General features: G+C 41.3%; 1 protein-coding gene across 1 annotated transcript in view; it reads right to left on the reverse strand.

The window, feature by feature from the left end:
* Positions 1–1,220: 1,220 nt before the first annotated feature.
* LOC110070458 (uncharacterized) overlaps positions 1,221–20,555 on the reverse strand; it is a 44,954-nt gene continuing 25,619 nt past the window's right edge. The window contains 1 exon segment of the mRNA XM_072984835.2: positions 1,221–20,554. Within this exon segment, the coding sequence (XP_072840936.2) occupies positions 20,409–20,554 (146 nt within the window). The 3' untranslated portion in view covers positions 1,221–20,408.

Consider the following 20,555-nt stretch of genomic DNA (forward strand, 5'->3'; position numbering starts at 1 on the left):
CTCTACTGAGGAACTAAGCCAGAAAGGGCCGAGACGTGCAGGGAGGGAGCTATCTTCCAAACGGGTTTCTCTGGAAAGAAAAGAGATATCTGGGCCAGACGAGGAGGGCACAGGGGAAGAAAGAAACATGTGGATGGTGCAGGACCTTGCTCTTAATTCACCCCGGTCCAAATGAAGCTCATCCAGCTGCAGAAAGCAGGAGACCTTTGCAAGAGAGGAGCAGAAGCCAAGGCCACCTGGAAGTCAACCCGTGGGTGATCCTTTCCAGCCAAAGTCTCTAAATGAAGGGAAGGAAGGGAGGAATTATGGTGCAGAGCAGCCCAGCTTATCCCTTTGTGTTCCAGACCTGTGCGGCTTTTATTATTATTATTTTATTATTATTATTATTATTATTATTATTATTATTATTATTATTATTATTATTATTATTATTATTATTATTATTATTATTATTATTATTATTATTATTATTATTATTATTATTATTATTGGTCTTGTTGTTCTTGTTGTTCTTGTTGTTCTTGTTCTTGTTTTAATAGGCAGGACACCCAAAGTGCTCTGTGAGACAAAAGACCCAATCTGTAGATGTATTACCTAGCCTGTTGGTCACTCTGGAGACCTTTCTGACCTGCCCCAAAGTCCATGGAGTGGATCACGTTTCACTGTGCATCGATCATGTTTAGAAACCATGAGTAGTACATCCAAGAATCCCCCGATTGCCTCAGATCGGTGATCAGAGATGACAACAGCAATTTCTAGGGCAGGGTGGAGTTTGCTGTGTCACTTGGTCTCATGAAAACCAGGAATGGACCCGGGTGGGACCTTCCCTTCTGCAGCGCCCCCTTCAACAGATGCACGAGGGGGCAGGCAGTCTCCTCGGACAGTCTGGGATGGACAGGAGGGAAGGAGAAATGCCTTTTTGGATTTGATCCTGCCTTATTCACACACCCCAAGTTGGAAAAGGGAGAGCGGTGGGACTGATCAGATCCCAGGGCCTTCTGCTCTACGTGCCCTTAGTCACTCTGATGGGGAGCTATCAGAGAGCATGGTGGCCGCCACGCTGTATAAACTGGCTTTTGATCTGCTGGTGCCCTGGCAAGATTTGAGCATTTAAGCAGGAAGGGTGGAGGGGAGAAATGAATCATGAATCGGTTGGTGGGTTGGTGGGTTGGTGGGTGTTACCCCACCTTTCTCCTTGAAAAGGACCCAAGACAGTTGACAACAATAAAATACCATATTCAAATTGTAAAACAATAGTGGTTAACCTCATTAAAATACAATATTTAAAAATGTGAACAATAAATAAGGAGACATCTTGCATCATTAACAGGCAATATTAAGGCAAAGATCGATAAGTATATTTTTAAAAAGTCACCCCGAGAAATGGAAAACACAAAAATGGAAAACACTAGTAGTACTAACAATCCAGTCAAAGCAGTAATTCAGAACAATTAATCTAAAAATCATGCACAGGTAGCTGGTTACTGAGAGAAAAGTCTTGGCCTGCAAAGACGGAAGGACAGCCAAGAGGAGGCCAGCTTGGCCTCCAGTGGGAGGGAGTTCCAAAGTCTGGGAGAAGCAACAGAGGAGGCCCTCTCCTGTGCCCCCACCCAAACACATCTCCTGATGTTCTTAACCCCCAAGCAAGGCTCATCATGGGAGACGTGGTCTTTGAGATGGCTGGGACCCCACCCATTTAGGGCTTTCTACTGGTTAAAACCAGAACTTTAAATTGTACCCAGTAGCAACTGATCAGCAGCCAGTGGAGCTGCTGTAACAGGGGAGTTATGTGATCCTAATAACCAGCCTGAGTCACCAATCCAGCTACTGCCCATGCATTTACACTTCTTTTAACCTGGGAATGTATTTCATAGAAAGATTTAATTGCAGTTTGATGTGCATGTTGTGGTTCATTGTGATTTGGAATACATTTATGCTTTGGCAGACTATGGACACTGTGTGAGGATGAGAGTAACCCTAGGGATACTCTCCAGGGTGTATCATCCATCTCCCATATCAGAAAGGGAGAAGAGGAGGCAGAAACCATTGAAAGAGTGTTTAGACAACTGTCAAATAGAAGGGGAAGATATGGAGGCAGTGACAGATTTTACTTTCTTGGACTCCGTGATCACTGCAGATGGTGACAGCAGCCACGAAATTAAAGGACGCCTGCTTCTTGGGAGGAGAGCGATAACAAACCTAGACAGCATTTAAAAAAAGCAGAGACATCACCTTGCCGACAAAGGTCTGCATAGCCAAAGCTATGGTTTTTCCTGTTGTGATGTATGGAAGTGGGAGCTGGACCATAAAGAAAGCTGACCACCGAAGAATTGATGCTTTTGAATTGTGGTGCTGGAGGAAGACCTTGAGAGTCCCCTGGACTGGAAGGAGATCAAACTTATCCATTTTGAAGGAAATCAACCCTGAGTGCTCACTGGAAGGACAGGTCTTGAAGCTGAGGCTCCAATACTTTGGCCATCTAATGAGAAGAGAAGACTCCCTGGAAAAGACCCTGATGCTGGGAAAGTGTGATGGCAAGAGAAGGGGACGACAGAGGATGAGGTGGTTGGACAGTGTCATCAAAGTGACCAACATGAATTTGACCCAACTCCGGGAGGCAGTGGAAGACAGGAGGGCCTGGGGTGCTCTGGTCCATGGGGTCACAAAGAGTCGGACACACCTTAATGACTAAACAAGTCATTTGGAAATAAGTGCACAATCAGTTTGGCAGGAAAAGAGGGGGACAAGGGGGGAGCGCAGTTGGAAGGAGGAAAAGGAAGAAGTGTCTTGTGCTGAGGAGGATATTGCAGCAGAAAGTAAAGACTCAGTAGGATTAGTACAGGAAGATCTATGGACTGGGGAGTGGGTAGAGTTTTGAGGAACCCGGAGTATGCGGAGAAAGAGTGAAAAAGACATTCTTGGACTTTTGAAAATAAGCCTTGGAAGCATGACAAGAAAAGGGGAAGTGAAACACAGGGAAATATTTACACAATAAGGAGAGAAAGCAATAACAGCCTTCCCTGGGGAATAATCATGTCAAGCAGAAAAATGGGAGGGGTGGGTTGTGTTGACTGAAAAAGCTCTGGTCGAAATGGTTGAGAAAGAACGAGGGGGAAGGGGATCCCAATGCCGGTTGGAGAGACCATTTCTGGTGTGTGTGTGTGTGTGTGTGTGTGTGTGTGTGTGTGTGTGTGTGTGTGTGTGTGTGTGTGTGTGTGTGTGTGTGTGTGTGTGTGTGTTTGATGAAGCAACAGTCTTTTGATTATGGCGATATTTTATAGAGGGCCATGCATGCAAAGCCATTTATTTATTTACTTATTTATTGCAAAAAAGGCACTTCCTTCCCACTGCCACATCCTCTGAAGGCTCCTTACAGTAACTCTGCATAAGGGGAAATGCAACTACAGTGGTGCCTCGCATAGCACTTGCTTCGCATAGCGAAGAAATCGCTTTGTGATGCTGTTTTTGCGATCGCAAAAGCGATCGCTTTGTGATGGCCCCTATGGGGAAAATTCGCTTTGCGATGATCGTGGGGAAGCGATTGCGAGCAAACACGGTGTTTGAAAACATCCGCGTAAGCCTGGACAGAGAGCAATCAGGAGTTTGCACACGCTAAAATGGGCTGAGTGAGTCCAAGCTCAGCTAGCCATGCTACAACACTCCCTCTTACAAGTCTGCCCACATAAGAACACCCTTGTACTCTCAGATATTACTGTGAAAAGATCAAGTGGGCTTTGTAGTCCTTAGACTTAACTTGCACCACTGGCTGGACTCCTTAAGTATGCTAGGCCAAGGCAGCACTCTCAAATGACTCTAAGACAAGTGTACTGTTCAGGAAACCAATTGATTTTTATAATCTTTAATTTATTAAAGAATAAGCATGTTACTAGGTATCAAAACCAAACTAAGCCAAAGCAAGAAAATAAGCATTGTGTTAGTTATTCACAACTCTGTAGTGAGGCAAAGAAAACATGAAAAATAGAAAAGTGTTCAAAAACCTTACAAAAATACAAAAAGCCATTAAAAAGAATAAAAACAGTTCCAGTCCAGTATTTCATTAGTAAAAACAAAATAATCCAAGTAGATTATAAAAAGGCTATAGTCCTCAGTGATCCTGTAGAACAAGAATCCTGTACTAAAAAGAAAAATTCAGTAAAAGTCCCATTATCCTTAGAAAAGTCCAAGAGTATAGTCCATACGAAGTATTTCAAGAAAAGGAGTTCATAAAGGGTATTCCCTAGGTAACAGTCCATAGAAAATAGTCCACGCATAGTCCTTAGGAAAAAGCCCATAAGTCCAAGGGTAATCCAGTATAGTAAAGGTTAGTCCCATGTGTCACGAATGAATGAAGAGTCGGTCTTGAATGACAATGTCCATAGGCAAAAAGTTCCTTTTTCAAGAGTAACTGGCAAGGGCTTATCGCACCTTCCCACGATGTCGTCCAATCAGAGTTCGTTACTAGGCAAACAGTCCTGTCGCACCACATGACTTCTTTCCCATAAACACCAGATGTTATTTGGGTTACTGTAGTTTATCAAAGAGTCACAACAATTCCCATCTAATCACACCGAGTCCTTTTCTCAGGCTATCAGAATAACATTCTCTCTGCTCGCCTACAAAACAACCTGTCAGCATAGCAAAGATACTTTATACAAAGAAACAAGATGGAACCTCTCTTGCTCATTTCTTAATTACCAACCCCATATTTCTTACAAGACTTTAACTCAAAAACCCATCTCATCACAGCGATCATCGCCAACGCACCATTTTTACCAGCTGATCGGCGGGGGCTTTGTGATAATTGCTTCCCCGCGATCATCGCAAACGCCCCATTTTCGCCAGCTGATCACTTAAGCATAGTATAAAAAGCTCATTTGGAAGAAATGGGAGAAATAAAGGGTCTACAAAGAAACTGGAATATTTCACAAATCATTAAGACTATTCAAAAATTAAGAGTAGATGTGTTGTTACAGGAGACTCATCAAAATAAGAACGAGAAAGAGATCATTAAGCACCCAATGTTAGGTGAACAGTATATCACAAATGGAACAAATAAGGCTATAGTGGTGGCAATAATCTTTATGTAGAATTCAAAATTTGAAGGGATTGGTTATATGGGAGACCCTGAAGGGAGATATGTTATAGTAAAAGGAAAATTGGAAGACAAATTATTAACTACTTGTTCTTATTATGCCCCCAACATAGGTCAAGCAAATTTTATGCAGAACTTTTTAAGAAAGGTAAAAGAATCTGCCTGCAGAAAAATTATCTTCGGTGGAGACACAAATTGTATTTTAAACAAAATTGATACAACATCAAAAAATAGAAAGGTATCAAATGATGGTAATAAAATTAGGAAGCTAAAAGAGAGATCATGTTTAATTGGTGGGTGGAGATATTTAAATCCTAATATGAGAGAATAGACATTTTTCTAAATGATATTGTACCTATTTAAGAATTCATCACTTCCTTATTTCAGAGACTTTGGTCTCATATCTTGACAAAATACAATCTGCCCCAGAGACAGCCTTTGGCCATGCACCATTAAAACTTTCTTGGGTCAATGAAGCAAAGAATGAATATAGAATTTGGAGTTTGAGCTCTAACGTATGTTTAAATATAGAAATTGGAATACTGCAGAAATAAAATCAGCGTTGTTCTGGGATGCCCTAAAAGCCTACCTAAAAGGAATTTTTATTATAGAAATATCTAAGATAAAGAAAGAACAAAATAAGCTCCAAGAAACAATTAGAAAGTAAAATAAAAGAACTATCAGAACAACATAAACAATTAGGAACCAAGAACATACTTAATTAACTAACAAAAACTAGAGCAGATTTAGAAGCACTGGATACTGCAAAGGTTCAGACTGATATGAACTGTTGGTGTGAGTGAGCAGAGTTTTGGTCCCAGTCCAGTTGAATCACACAGACAAAGACAGCTTCTTCCTTCACCAAGTGTATTTACAATATATACAGAAGTTCAGCAGTACAAACCAGCAACATGACATTCATCAGAAGTGATCCATACATCTTCTCCACAGGTCCACACAGTTATACACTTGCACATTTACATACAGCCAATCATTGCATCATCCAAGGCTGCAGGATTCAGCATTTTGCACACCTGTCAAGCATGGCTGCTGATTATCATGGGCCTTGTTCTGCCTCAGTGTGGAAATTATCCTTGACATAAACTCTTTGAAGAGAGAATATTACAAACAACAGCCAAATCATCCTTAATTGTAATGGAATGTTTCACCATACTAGCCTCTCCAGGTAGATCAGAAAAAACGCTTTGGTAATTAGCTAACACAGATTCTAGTATCTGTTCTGGGCTAAACTCTCCAATACCTTCAATTCCACCATCTCCCTCATTACTTTCTCCATCTTGCTCATCATTTTCTTGGTCTACCTCTGTTACCAACCTGTCAGCATAGAATAGATCCTTTATACAAAGAAACAAGATGGAACCTCTCTTGCTCAATTCTTAATTACAAAACCCATATTCCTTACAAGATTTTAACTCAAAAACCCATCTCATCACACTTATGATCCTAAAGGAGCTGAGGAGAAATTTGTGCCTCTTGTGTTTGTTCATTTAACGTACAAGAATTGGATTGGGTTCAAATATGTCCCGGTACACGAAGGAAATCCTGATTTCTTACTTGGAAATGATTTGGCCTTTCTTAATTACCAGAAAAGTTTAGAAACTCCAGCTATACGGGTGGTCATGCGTTCACAAAGCAAACTAATTCAGGATGATGAATCTGATTTTTCCTCTGAGGACAGCTTAGATGGAAAACTAATGCAACAGCAGCCTCTTGTGACCAAACCTGATAGCACAGCTACTAATGAAATTTCCAACAGCATTGGGTCTAACGATGTATTTCATCAGGATCAGCTGAATTTAAATCCAAGCAGCTATCAGATTCTACCTTAACTGCTTTAAGGTCTCAAGCAGATAATTATGCAGTTCAACTTGTGCAACAACAAGTTAGCTTTTTATGAGGACAGAATGGACTTTTGTACAGAGAATATTTCCCCAAAGCCAAATCATATGCTCAACCTGTGCAACAGTTGGTTGTTCCAAGTGAATACAGAGAAAAGATTTTAGAGATGGCACATAACAACCCATGTACTGGACATCAAGGAGTGTAGAAAACCTTAAGTAGAATCTCACAGCATTTTTACTGGCCTGGTATTTCAAAGACTGTTGAGGACTTTGTTGCTTCCTGTGATTATTGCCAACAAACTGGTCATCAGACTGACCATACTAAGGCCAAAATACAACCAGTAGCCATCCCAAATCAAGTGTTCCAGTGCTTACAAATGGATGTATTGGGACCTTTTGTTCCTACTAAGTCTAAGAAGCGCTATATAATCTCATTTATCTGCCAAGCAAGTAGATGGAGCGAGGCCTACCCTATCAGCAACATGTCTGCTCAGACAGTAGCACGTGTTGTGATGGATTTGTGTTCATCTATTGGCATACCTTCTCAAATCGTTTGTGATCAAGCCGGTGCTTTCAAAAGTGAACTGATGAGGAAGATTTGTGAGATAAGCGGAATTCAATTATGTTTCAGTATATTCCTGGAAGACTGAATGTTGTGGCAGATGGTCTTTCCAGAATGTATTGTGAAGATCAAGATATAACTGACCGTTGAAACACTGTTAAAGTTTCACTGTTTCTTTACTCTCAGAGTAACTACTGTATTGGTTCTTACTAACATGACTGTTTTCTATTTTTCAGATAGTAGAAGTGCTTAACCAAAAGAATATATTGACTTGCTGCTATTAGAATGTTTTCTACCTCGATGCTTTGCTAGATTAATTGCAATTTTGAATGTATTAATGTCAATCGTTAGTATTTACACTAGTTCCCTGAGTTTGTATTCTTCCAATTTCCATTTTTCAAAATCTTGGGAGCTTTTGAGTACCTGGTCTTTCTGAGGCACCCTCATCAGTCTCCTCCTGTTCCACTGGAGCCAGAGGGTCTCCATTTCCCTCCACTTCCTGAGGCAAACTTTGTGCATCCTGACTCCCTTTTTGGCTCTGTTTGGGTGGCATGTTTAAGTCTGAGTGAATTAGTCTTTAATGTCTGTAGTGCTTTTAAAAAGGACCTGTCATTCTGCTGTTCATTCCAGTAACTATGTTGTTCTTGCTTCGCTCAGCTTTTTCTGCAGCTCACCAGCTCACAACCTTTTAGTTACTCTCTCTCTCTGTCTGAGCTATTCTTGCTCTCAGACACCAACATAATTTTATTTTCAAGCCTCTGCTTTTTATTTTCCTATCACCTCAGATTCACTCTGAACCTGGCTTCTACTCTTATCCAACATTTTTTCCTTTTCTCTCAGAGCCTTGGATTTCAAGCTAGTGCACTGGGTCTCTCAAATCCTGAGGTAAACAAAAAAGATTCCCTATCTCAAGTTCCCCAGATCTGGGTTCAGAAGCCCCACCACTGAGCTTTTCCACAAAAGCTCTAGCAGGTCACCCACTTCTTCACCACAGACCTCAGACTAAAGGGTACCCACGACTCCAGAAAATGCACATTTAAACTTTGGCTTTACTGGATTATTTTGTATCCTGCCACTAAACACAAATTGTGGTATTTACCCCATGGCCCCTGCTTGTTTCACCACACAAAGAGCTCACGTGAGTATCCCAACATGTTCTTTACCATGCTGCCACCAGTTGATCTCTTTATCAACCTATATTTCCTATGAAAGAGTGAGGTCCATTCAGTACTTAACTCTGAAATAAGAACAGGTTTACTGATTACAAGTTGTTTCAGGAATAATTCTTAAGCACATTCCAGAAAAAGCCCAACTTGGCGGCAGATGACAATCTATAGACATCTCCAATGTTCCTTTTATGAGCAAGCCAGTGAAGAGAGTGATGGCCTATCAGCTTCCAGCACTCGTGGAGGAGTCCAATGCCCTTGATCTATTCTAGTTCGGGTTAAGGTCATATCATGGCATGGAGACAGCATACAAGATGACCTTTTGAGGGAGACCAACAGGGGCAAAAGGTCCTTGCTGGTCCTCCTTGTAAGACTGTGTTAACAATTGTAAATAAATACTTACTTGCTGGTCCTTCATCTACCAACGGCCTCTGATATATTCAACCATGGGTCCTCCTTCCTGGTGGACCGTCCCCAGAGAGTGCAGCTTGAGGAGATCCTGTCCACTCTTCTGAGTGTCCACTCTTCTGACAATTGCATAGTCCTGTAGGGGTCAATCATCTACCTAATGCTATTTAATATTTATATGAGGCCACTGGGAAAGGTTATCAGGAGTTTTGGAGCTTCGTGCAATCAGTATGCAGATGACACCCAGCTCTATCTCCATCCTTTTGCGGTGGATGCTGTCCCGTTCCTTGATCACTACCAGGATGCTGTACTGGGATGGATGAAGGATAATAGACTGTGGCTGAATCCGGACAAGATGGAAATCCTGCAGGTGGGGCCCCCTAGAGTCTGTGGTTTGGGAGCCTCCCTTTCCTTCAGTGGGGTCTCTCTTACCACGAAGGATGAGGTGTGCAGGTTGGGTGTACTCTTCATCCTAGTGCTATCAATGGAATCCCAGATAGCATCTGTTGTCCACAACACCCTATTTTCAAGTAAAGCAAATTGTTCAGCTGCATCTCTACCTTGACACTGGGTCCCTCACTACGCTGGTCCATGCACTGTTAGTCTGTAGATTAGATTACCGCAATGCTGTCTACATAGGGCTGCCTTTGGGGATATCACAGATACCCCACCAGGTCCAGAACTCAGCCGCCAGACTGCTAAGTCTATTACTGTTAGCAGCCCAGAGTAGCCTTTGGTCTAGATGGGCGGGGTATAAATTTAATAAATGAATAAATAAATAAGTGGGCTGAGGACATCAGTATTTCCCCCACCTTGACTGCCCTGCACTGGTTATCTGTTCATTTCCATGGCAGCTTCAAGGTAGTCGTGTTAACATACAAAACCCTAAACGGTTTGAGACCTCATTATCTGAAAGACCACTTTTTCTGACTAGATCAGCTCCTCCAGTAAGATCTTCCCAGGCTGGGAAGTTGACTCCTCCTACTGTTGACTATTTTGACTCATCTTATTGTTCAAGCCCACCATCTATTTGTTTCGCTTTTTAATATTGTTTATTGATATTATTTTTATTTGTTTAATTTTGTTTAGAGCAATTTATACTTTGTCTCCTTACTGTATTGTCTGTTCTATTATGTTGTTTAAAGCACCCAGAGTGGGTTGGGTTCCCAGATGGACGGTTTATAAATCAAATAAATCAATCAAATAAATAATAACTTCCCTCATCCAATTCATTAATAATGTTGAAGAGTACCAGGCCCAGAACTGAGCCTAGAGTTATCCCACTTCTTACCTCCTCACAGTTAGAGAAGTAACCATTAATCATCACCCTCTACAATTGCAACCCCTCCTCCCCTCTCCATTCACTGCCCCAAAGACAATATTGTCCACCCAAAACTCACGAGGAGGCTTCTTGGCAAGTGTGGTCCTGGGAGACCATAAAGGTTGTGATGAGATGGGTTTTTGAGTTAAAATCTTTTAAAGGCATATGGGTTTTGTAATTAAGAAATGAGCCAGAGAGGTTCCATCTTGTTTCTTTGTATAAAGTATCTTTGCTATGCTGACAAGTGTTTTCCAGACGAGCCGAGAGAATGTTATTCTGAGAGCCTGAGAAAGGACTCTGTGTGATTAGATAGATGGGAATTGTTGTGACTCTTTGAGAAACCACCGTAACCCAAATAACATCTGCTGTGTATGAGAAAGAAGTCATGTGATGTAACAGGACTGTTTGCCTAGTAACGAACTCTGATTGGATGACATCGTGGGAAGGTGCATTAAGCCCTTGCCAGTTACTCTTGAAAAAGGAACTTTTTACCTATAGACATTGTCTTTCCAAGACCGACCTTTCAGTGATTCGTGACCTACACTTCAGCCATATGGGACTTACCCTGATGTCTTTAGAGAGAGTTTGGTGGCCTACCTACATGGACTGGTTTCTATGCTTTGCTGGATTACTTTTAGACTTATGGGATTTTACCTAAGGACTGTGCATGGACTATTTTCTATGGACTGTTCTATGGAATATTCTTTATGGACTTCTTTTCTTGGAATACTCCATATGGACTATGCTCTTGTAATTTTGTAAGGACTATGGTATATTCACTGGATTTTTCTTTTCTAAGGACTATGGGACATATAATGGATTTTTACTTTGGTTAAGGGATTTTTATTCTATAGTATCACTGAGGACTATAGCCTTTTTGTAACCTACATGGATTATTTTGTTTTACTAATGATTTCTTGTACTGGAAACTGTTTTGATTCTTTTTAATGTCTTTTTGTATTTTTAATAAGGTTTTTGAACTCTTTTATATTTTTCATGTTTTCTTTGCCTCACTACATCTGTGTAACTAAACAGCACAATGCTAGATTATTTGTTTTGGTTTAATTTGGCTTAGTAACATGCTTTTTCTTTAATAAAATAAAGATTATAAAACTCATTTGGTTTCCTGAACAGTACACTTGTCATAGGGTCATCTGAGAGTGCTGCCTCGGCCTAGCTTACTTAGAGTCCTGTCAGTGGTGCAAGTTAAGTCTAAGGACTACAAAGCCCACTTGACCTTTTCACAATAATATCTGAGAGTACCAGGGTGTTCTTATGTGGGCAGACCTGCGAGAAGGAGTGTTGTATCATGGCTAGCTGAATTTGGACTCTTCAGCCCATTTTAGCATGTGCAAACTCCTGATTGCTCTCTGTCCAAACAAACACGTGTGTTTTCGAACCCGTGTTTGCTTACAAATGTGTTTTTTTTGGGGGGGGGAGGGTTAGAAAGAGAAAGACAGGCAGGGGCAATTCTTTGATGTCTGGTTCCTGTTCGACCAGTACCAAGGAGAGAAGCTCCTCTACTGCCTTCCTGACTTTATGATCCCACCCCCGTATGGGTGTCTGAAGGAGTAGCCCCTCCCCATCATCCCCACTTGGGGGAAGGGGGATGGAGTGGCTCCGTGAAGCATGGGCAGGGGGCAGAAGGAGAAAACAGGGATAACACTTAGGTGTATTCAGTCTTTCGCTGGGGTAGAAGATTGGGGCTTCAGAACAGAAGAAGCCCCCCATCTTTCCTTGCCGAATCCCAATGGGGGCTTTCCACCTGAGGGGGGATGACTGATGAGGGGAGGGGTGCCCAGAGTGACAAAGGAGAATGAAAGATCTCCTCAAGAAGGAACCCATGGCTGCCTCTGCACAGGAACCGGAGGAAGAACTAGGTGGGGCCTCCACCTGCTTCCCCTGATCTCTTGGGTCTCCCAGGGGGGGAGCTGCAGGGGGCTTGGCCTCCCTCCATTATGTTGGTATATTACAAGATATAACATTCTACCCACTGTGGGTTAATATCCTTAAAGACCTCACCTGTCCCTTATAATCAGTTAGGCTCTACAAAGTTTTGTCTCTCTCGCTCCCCTTCCCCCCTTCAATGGTGCTGACTGATCGAGAGAGGCAGAGACCATGTGTGCTTACCTGAGTTTGTGGGCATTGCCTGAGCTGCCCCCGCTTTTAATTCCCTTTACTGTTTGGTATGTTTTGGAATGTATTTTAGTACTTTATTGCTTTCTTAGCATGTCCTGTTTACCGTTTTCCTAAGGGAACTAGATAAATATAATAATTAATATTTTGTCTCAGTGTCTCAAAGCCTTTTTTCCAAAACATTAGGTGGGAGTAAAAAAAAGGTTTCTGGCGGGGGGGGGAGAGAAGACCCAGAAAAGGGTGAGGCTTCCTGCCACCTGACCTGCAAACCAGAGGTCTTTTCCAGGCACTGAGTATACGCACCCCTGCCAGGTAGACTTTGCTGGAATCGAGGCAGGTCCAGTGGATGCAATGCTGGCCTCTGCTTCTCTTGTTTTCATGGCCGGATTTGAAGGGAAACAAGAGGAAAGTAATGTGGCAGAATGATACAAGTAGTTGTGATACAATGAATTAAGCAGAGTTACTGTAAGGGGCCTTCAGGGGATGTGGTGGTTCAAGGCTTTCTCTCTCCTTCCTTATCTCGGCATGTTGACGCCCTCTGGCTCTCCCTCTGGCTGCAATGCTCATCTCTGCTTTTTCTTTCCAGGTCTAACAGCTTGTCAGCTCTCTTTTGCTCCTCTTCAAGAAGTCTTCCATTTATATAGTGCACAGTGAGGTCCTCTTCTGCCATTGACTCAAGGCTGGTCACTAACATGTCCCATGTGCTCTCTAGAGAGCTTAGCATGATGTGAACTTTATGAGATCCATGGAAAAAAATTCCTGGTTCTTGTAGCTCTAAGAAAGTTTTGTTCCTAAATTGGAGATGATCTGAGACACTTTCCCCAGCTCTCAGCTATGCTCTACATAATTTTCTTGTTAGAGATACCTTGCTGCTGGCAGTATATCTTACATAAATCTGCCTCAGCACAGTCCAGCACTGTTTAGCGGAATTTTCTCCTCTCACATGGACCAACTGTCTTCCAGATGTCATGATATAGGTTATTGAAGCTAGAATGTAATTTCTAAATGGGATTTGTAGCCATGGGATTGTGTAGAAGGAATCCATCTTAGTCTGAGTGTCATGTAACTAGATGCTTCGAGAAGCTGTTTTCTCTTAGAGCTAGTTGGAATTTTCCATGTAGCAAGCTTGGCCAGAGACGATAAGAGCCAAGGCATAACATCAGGAAGAATGTCAACACCACCTGCACATCCCGTGAGAAAAGAAGGTGGAGAGTGGTGAGACAGTCCTTCATCCTGATTGGCTTTTAGATATCAGTGGAGAGTGAAGAAGAAGGTGGTTCCAGCATGAGAAGAAAATGGAGGGATGCTGACAGAGAGAACTTTTAAACTTTTTGGATTTTACTTTGGACTTTGGATTTTTGAATGGACTTTGGAGTTCCCATTGCTATTTTTTAGTAAACTGCTAGGATGTACTTCATAGCAGGGAATAAAGACAGGGGGACTCAGCCTTACCCACCTTTCTAGCTATTAATTAGAGTTTTCTTATTTTATTTTTGTACTTGGAATTTGCTAAAATTCTAACTGCCTTAGTTTACAGAAATATACTTGAATGCTATGCTTTGCAACAAACCGAATATCTCTAAATCCTTTATTTTTCTAATAAAACAATAATTCTTAAAAACTTATGTTTGGTCTCTTGAGCAGATAGCCTGCATAATTATTTTTCCTTTTTAGGCCACAATTAAGCTACTGAATCCATTTAATTATCTGAGTTTGGAGAACCTTGGCAAATTCTAAGACTCATGGTTTTTATCTTTGTATTGCTCAGTTAATTGCTAATTGGGAACAGACTTGGGAAAAGGGTGTCAGTGGGACGGCCTGGCTGTGAAAAGGACTCATCACAGCTATTATAGGAGTACACTGGAGCCTGGAATCTCTCTGTTCCAGCCGCAGAATTCTCTTAGGAGAGCTGTGTGCCCACACCAGACACAATTTTATACTAGCAAGAGCTTTCTCATTTCATTCACTTTCTTCCTCATCAAATCAGGGAGGAGGTTTATCAACAATAGACCAGAGACTCTGTCTACAGGGGTACATTTCCATTTTCAAGCTCCATGATAAATAATTAGTCTCATTCCGTCTATGCCCATTCAAAGCCATTCTTTTAAACTTTGGGCTGTGTTCCTCCTCCTTAACAATTTCCTTACTACCTCCTTCTCCCATAAAGCCCTCCTGGGCTCACAATGGAAGAATATCTCACCACTTTCAAACTGGAGTTGGAGACCTTCTAATCTTCTGGGCGCATAACCTGTCAAGAGTGACACCATTTTTAGCAGCATTTGTTGCCAAAGCTCCTTGTTCCAGTCCAAGCAGTCAAGAAAATCAGGCAGAGTTAATAGACTTTGAGCAACCAAGTCTATTGCCAAATTTGTTATTAGATAAAATTAAAGATAAATCAGTGGGCAAAAGTGATGATGTGAATAAACGAAATACAATACTGAGTAAGATGTTTAATGTAACTGATCTTAAAGACATATGGAGATAGCTGAAAGGAGATGAAAGAAGATATACAGTGGTGTCCCGCATAATGAGCGATTTGTTTAATGATGAATCCGTATAGCGATGGCTTTTTTGCGATCGCAAAAGCGATCGCATTGTGATGTTTTATATGGCAAAACATTGCTTTGCGATGATCAGTAAGCATTTCACTTACCGATTATCACATAACGATGTTTTTTAAACAGCTGATCGGTGGTTCCAAAATGGCTGCCGGGGAAAAAAAGGTCACCCGCAGTGTTTTCGCTCCCTTTCCTCGCTTACCGGGCAGTGAAAATGGCAGTCGCATGGAGAATTTCCGCAGAACTGTGAGTTTTTCCCCCATAGGAACACATTAAACGTGTTTAATGCATTCCTATGGGCTTTTTTGCCCCGCATAGTGACGAATCGGTATAGCGACGATTTTTTCAGCATGGATTATCGTCGCTATGCGGGGCACCACTGTATTTATTATTATTCTGTAAGTAGCTATTCTAGAATAGATTTTATATTTGTATCTCAAAATCTAATCTCAAAAAAAGAGATACTGATATTAATTTAATAAAAATAACTGATCATGCATTGATGTCGATAGAGATGAGGACTAAAAAGACTATAGGGAAGCAAAAAGATGGAAAATAGATATCAGTATTTTGTGTGTTCCAGGACCGCGCGCCGTTAGGCGCGCGAAATTCTCAAATTTTATATCTGGCCTTAATATGGTAAATAGGAAAGCCAATGAGATTTGCATAAGCCTGGTAGTCAGGAAAGTTTTAAGGATCAGATCATACTTTTGCACTATTAAAGAGCAGGCCGGGTAGGTGGGGCTCGTCAGCCATGGAAGGCAGCCCATCCAGGAGAAGGAAAACTCCAATTTCAAACCTCCACTGCCTTGTGGCTATATCCACTCATGGAAAAGGCTTCAGGAGTTAACCTCGAGGCAAAATCCGGAGCTGGAGTCCCGAAGGCAGCATGTGTCGTTCTGCCAACTCCTGCGACATTGCTGGAACCAGTTGTATTGGCTCTTGCCTTTCCATTGGACCATTTCAGCAATGTGGAGAGGGGGGATCTGCTGCTTGGGTAACAGCTATCCTCCATATTACCTTACCCGGGCTTCATGCTCTGGAGCGGACACTCCTCGATTCAGAGCATGTTACCATGGTCTCTCGAGACTGAAGGATGCCTATGATGATGATTTTCCAACATACAGATGTAACAGATAGGGTAAAGAAAGAATTGATGGAAATATGGACAATAAATGAAGTGGGAGGAACCAAAACAGGAGTGATATGGGACACTATTAAAGCAATCATGAGAGACATTACCATAAGGGAATGATGTAAACAAAAAAAAAATAAGAAAATAAAATATTAAAAAAACTGGAAGAAACAATGAAAGATTTAGAAAGTAAATATTTTATAGATAGAGATAATAAGAAATTACAAGAGATTCAAGCTAAAAGAAAAGAGTGAGAAAGTGTTGAATTAGACAAAGTTTATTTGATGTATTTAAAGAGATTTTTTAAAAAAATATAGTAATAAGAACTCAAAGTTTTTGGCAAGGTTAACTCAAACAAAAAGATCAAAAATATAATTGGACTAATTAAAGATGAAACAGGAAAAATGCAGTTTGATGAAAGAAAAATTAAAGATATTTCCAAAAAAGGAGAGGAGGAGCTTCATCATGGTGAAGCCAGCAGCTGCTGGGAATAGCTCCCAGGGAAGCTAGAACCGCTCGGCCTGGGATTCCCCTAGAAATGGGGGAATCGAAGGGGAGGTCAGGAGAGACCTTTCTGGAGCAGATGGTGAGCCACAGAAGGTAGAAGGTTGGGCAGCAACTCGATTTTTTTTCCTTCTGAAAATTCACACAAGCACAAACCCAAGACGGGAAGCCAATTTTGGCAACCAGCCAGGACAGCTCTGTTGCCGAGGATAAGAGAACAAGAAGCACGGCGAAAATATACAACAAAGTAAGTGGAAGCCCTTGTTCTATGAAAAACCCCATTAAAATGAAGAACAAGTGAGTGTGAAAATTTATGACCGAAAAGAGATAGAAGCGGCATACTTATTTATTTATTAATTAAATTTATATCCCGCCCCTCTAGACCATATCTCCTTGGGGCGGCTTACAAGCATGACTTAGCATGTCAGCTCGTGCTTCAAAATGAAAGGAAACTAGATCTGTGTTCAGAAAACTGATTCAAGGTCGAACTGAGGGAACAGTCAGACAGAAATAGCTCGTGCCTTTATAAAAAAAAATCCAGGATAAATTAACACTAGACAGGCTTTAAGGGACTAAAACTTGGTGAAAGCTGTGCACTTTGGACCTTTTTCTTCCTCTTCTATTTTGTGTGGGACTCTGATTAAAAAACTGAGCCCGGTCCCCTTTTCTGGGGAAGGCAGAATAAGCCTTTGGAAGTTAAAAAAAGAAAGACTGTGATCTGAGAGCCTTACAATCTGAACTGAACAAACTGAGGACTTTGATAAATGGCACTCTGCTAACACAGCCTTGCCGGGTGAAGATGGAATAAATTCTGGGAAGCAAAAAAGAAAAAGAAACAGAAATGGTCTGGAAATCAACAGCGAGAGAAAGGACTGAATTGAGCAGCTCACAAAACCTGGACAGGAGCCAGAGTCGGATGGAATATAAAAACATTTGAGAGACTCATTTCCTGTGCTTGACTTCTTGTTTGAGTTTTCCTGTTATTCTCTGACAATATTGCCATAGTTGTAATTTAATACATTGGACCAGAGGTTGATTTATGCATTATATATATCTGGGTAAGGGGGAGAGGAAGTATCAGGTGAGGGTTTGGTTTGTTGATAAAATAGTGGAAACTAAAGAGTGTTATATATACAGATCATATATACTGGAAAGATGGAACTGCTCCCCGGGAAAACGGGGATCAACGGTCAGAGACTTGGTCAGATAAAGAGTGGCAAGTTACTTTTCAAATGACAATGTTGACAGGATTTAAGCAGTTAAATGAGCATCTTAATCAGATCAAAGACTTAATCAAAGATTTTAAGGAATAGAAAATAGCAGATGTTAAACCACAGCTAAAAGAAATGCCAGAACTGTGTGTACTGAGGGCAATACCAGATAATATAAAGGGGATGATGTGTCACCCAGTAAGCTATGTAGCTATAGCAGCTAGAAAAACTGAAGTTAAAAATCGAACTATTGCTCTGGATGTGGCTTTCCCTTTCAAAATATGGAAAAAAACAGAGTCACAGAAACAAAAGAAACACATTGAGAAAATGGGAGAAGTGAATGGAATATATACTATGTTAGGCCTGTCGAATGTATTTCTAAGACATAAGGAGGGTGAAAGAGGGGATGTATCTTACAACTGGTCTTGGTGTTCTGATGGTGTTGGAATAACTTAGATTTAAACTATAATATAATTGCAAGTTGAAAGCTAGGGGGATTAACAAATAGTTTAAAAAAAGGAGTAGAAAGATGAGCTCTTATTGGAATATGAATAGGTTATATGCTTATATACTTAATATGAAAAGATTGAATGATTATATATTTGATGTTCTCTTATTCTCAAAACCCTTTTTCCACCCCTTCCACCACCCTTTACCTTCTGTATTCCTTACCCTACCCTTAATAGTTTTGAAAATAAACTTTTAAAAAAAGGAGAGGTTCCTGGCATTGGGGGCTTTGGTTTTTAGGAAGCCATTTCGATCTTTTCAATCTCAATATCTCAGTTTTTCCTACCGCTGTCTCTGAATGGACTTTGTACAACTTATACCATATCCTTCACCAGAATGTCTAACCCTGAAATATACCACATGCTCTTTCAGATGTTTCCACTGTTTTAACCAACAACCAAAACCAACAACCCAAACCCTCCCCCAGGTTCTTCCTCCAATTCTTACACAGGTATTCTGATATGTAAATCAGCTTATAGCCCAACAGTTTAAAATACAACCATGGCAAAAATGGTCCTTCTTCTCAAGAAGCCTAGTGGAGTTATTATGTCTCTTGAACTCTGTTACCAGAATCCCACACAATCCAAAGAGAAGGCCCAAGCTAACAAAGGTCTCATGCTTTTAGACCTCAATATTTGTACAGTTCACCTCAATATGATATTCCAGAGTCTTAAGCAGCGTTCCACATATCAGATCAAAGCTAGGAAAAACTTCAGGCTTTCCCACCTCAATATTTGTACAATTCCAACCTCAGTGCCATGTTCCGGAATCCCAAAAGGCTTTCAATATATCAAATCAGATATATTTGTAATCCAACCTGCTCCTTAGGCAATATGAGAGGTGTGTTGAGGTTGTAATTCAGTTTTTCCTCCAATAGGTGTCCTTATAATCCACCGTATGCTCTTTCCATTAATCCATGAATCCAGTCAACCACTCCAGTCCTGGTTTTCCCAGTTCCACAGTCCACCCTTTGCGACAATATCTCTCCCCTTGGAATGAGTTAGCATCTTCCAATATATAATATAGCCCTTTACAGCCGTAGCCTCTGAGGGGGATCACCCCCCCGGATATTATAAAGTTCCAAAGTTTTGAGGAGCTCTGCCTATACTGTTGAGAAATCTGGCAGCGTCATGTTATGTTTTTCACACTGTTTTCCTGACTGATAACAGCTTTAAGTCCAGCCTGTAGTTGTATTATGTCACCCTGGGATTATTTCCAGAATGCTTTTTTCTCTCAGTTTCTCAGTGTTCAGCCTTGACCAATCTGCAAGTTAGAAGTTAGTTTCACTTTCTGAGACAGCAAGACCGGTAAGCAAGCTAGCCACCTCTTCCCTTCAGCCAAATATTCTGCACTCTAGTTTCTCTTTTCACTTTATGGGGCTGTTCACAAATCAAAGGCTTCAATTTTCTTTATTGTTGTCAATTTTCAACAGAGTATCTGTTTGTTCTCCTCTCCTCCATAGGGGCTGGGTTACTCACAGCTTAACTGCCCAAGATGGCTCTGGCATCCGATCTGTCCTCAGGTGATTTCTTCAGAGGGAAGAAATACCAGGTTGCTGCTCCGGCTTCCTTCCCCTCTGTTGCTCAGCAAATGCTTAAGGCCCTTTGGCTCTTCATCTCCTGAAGGACTCCAAGACTGGGCAGTTCCAGCTTCACCTAGAAGCTTCTCTGGGAGATTCTGGCAACACCACAACAAGCCCCACCTCTCCAGCCACATTCCATTCATTTATATCATTTCTCATCAGAGTGAGTCCTATGATGTAAATCAGTGGTTCTTAACCTTGGGTTACTCAGATGTTTTTGGACTGCAACTCCCAGAAGCCTTCACCACCAGCTGTGATGGCTGGGGTTTCTGGGAGTTGCAGTTCAAAAACACCTGAGTAACCCAAGGTTAAGAACCACTGATGTAAATGAAGGCAACAGCTGTAATGGCAGCTCTTTCCACATTCACTGTTTTTCCCCTGTGTGAGTTCTCTGATGTGAACTAAGTCTATGGTTTTGACTGAAGCACTTAACACATTCCATGTATTTATATGGTTTCTCTCCAGTGTGAGTTCTTTGATGTGAACTCAGGTGACTTCTGTGAGTGAAGCT

Source organism: Pogona vitticeps, chromosome 7, assembly GCF_051106095.1.
Source record: "Pogona vitticeps strain Pit_001003342236 chromosome 7, PviZW2.1, whole genome shotgun sequence".
NCBI classification, from domain to species: domain Eukaryota; kingdom Metazoa; phylum Chordata; class Lepidosauria; order Squamata; family Agamidae; genus Pogona; species Pogona vitticeps.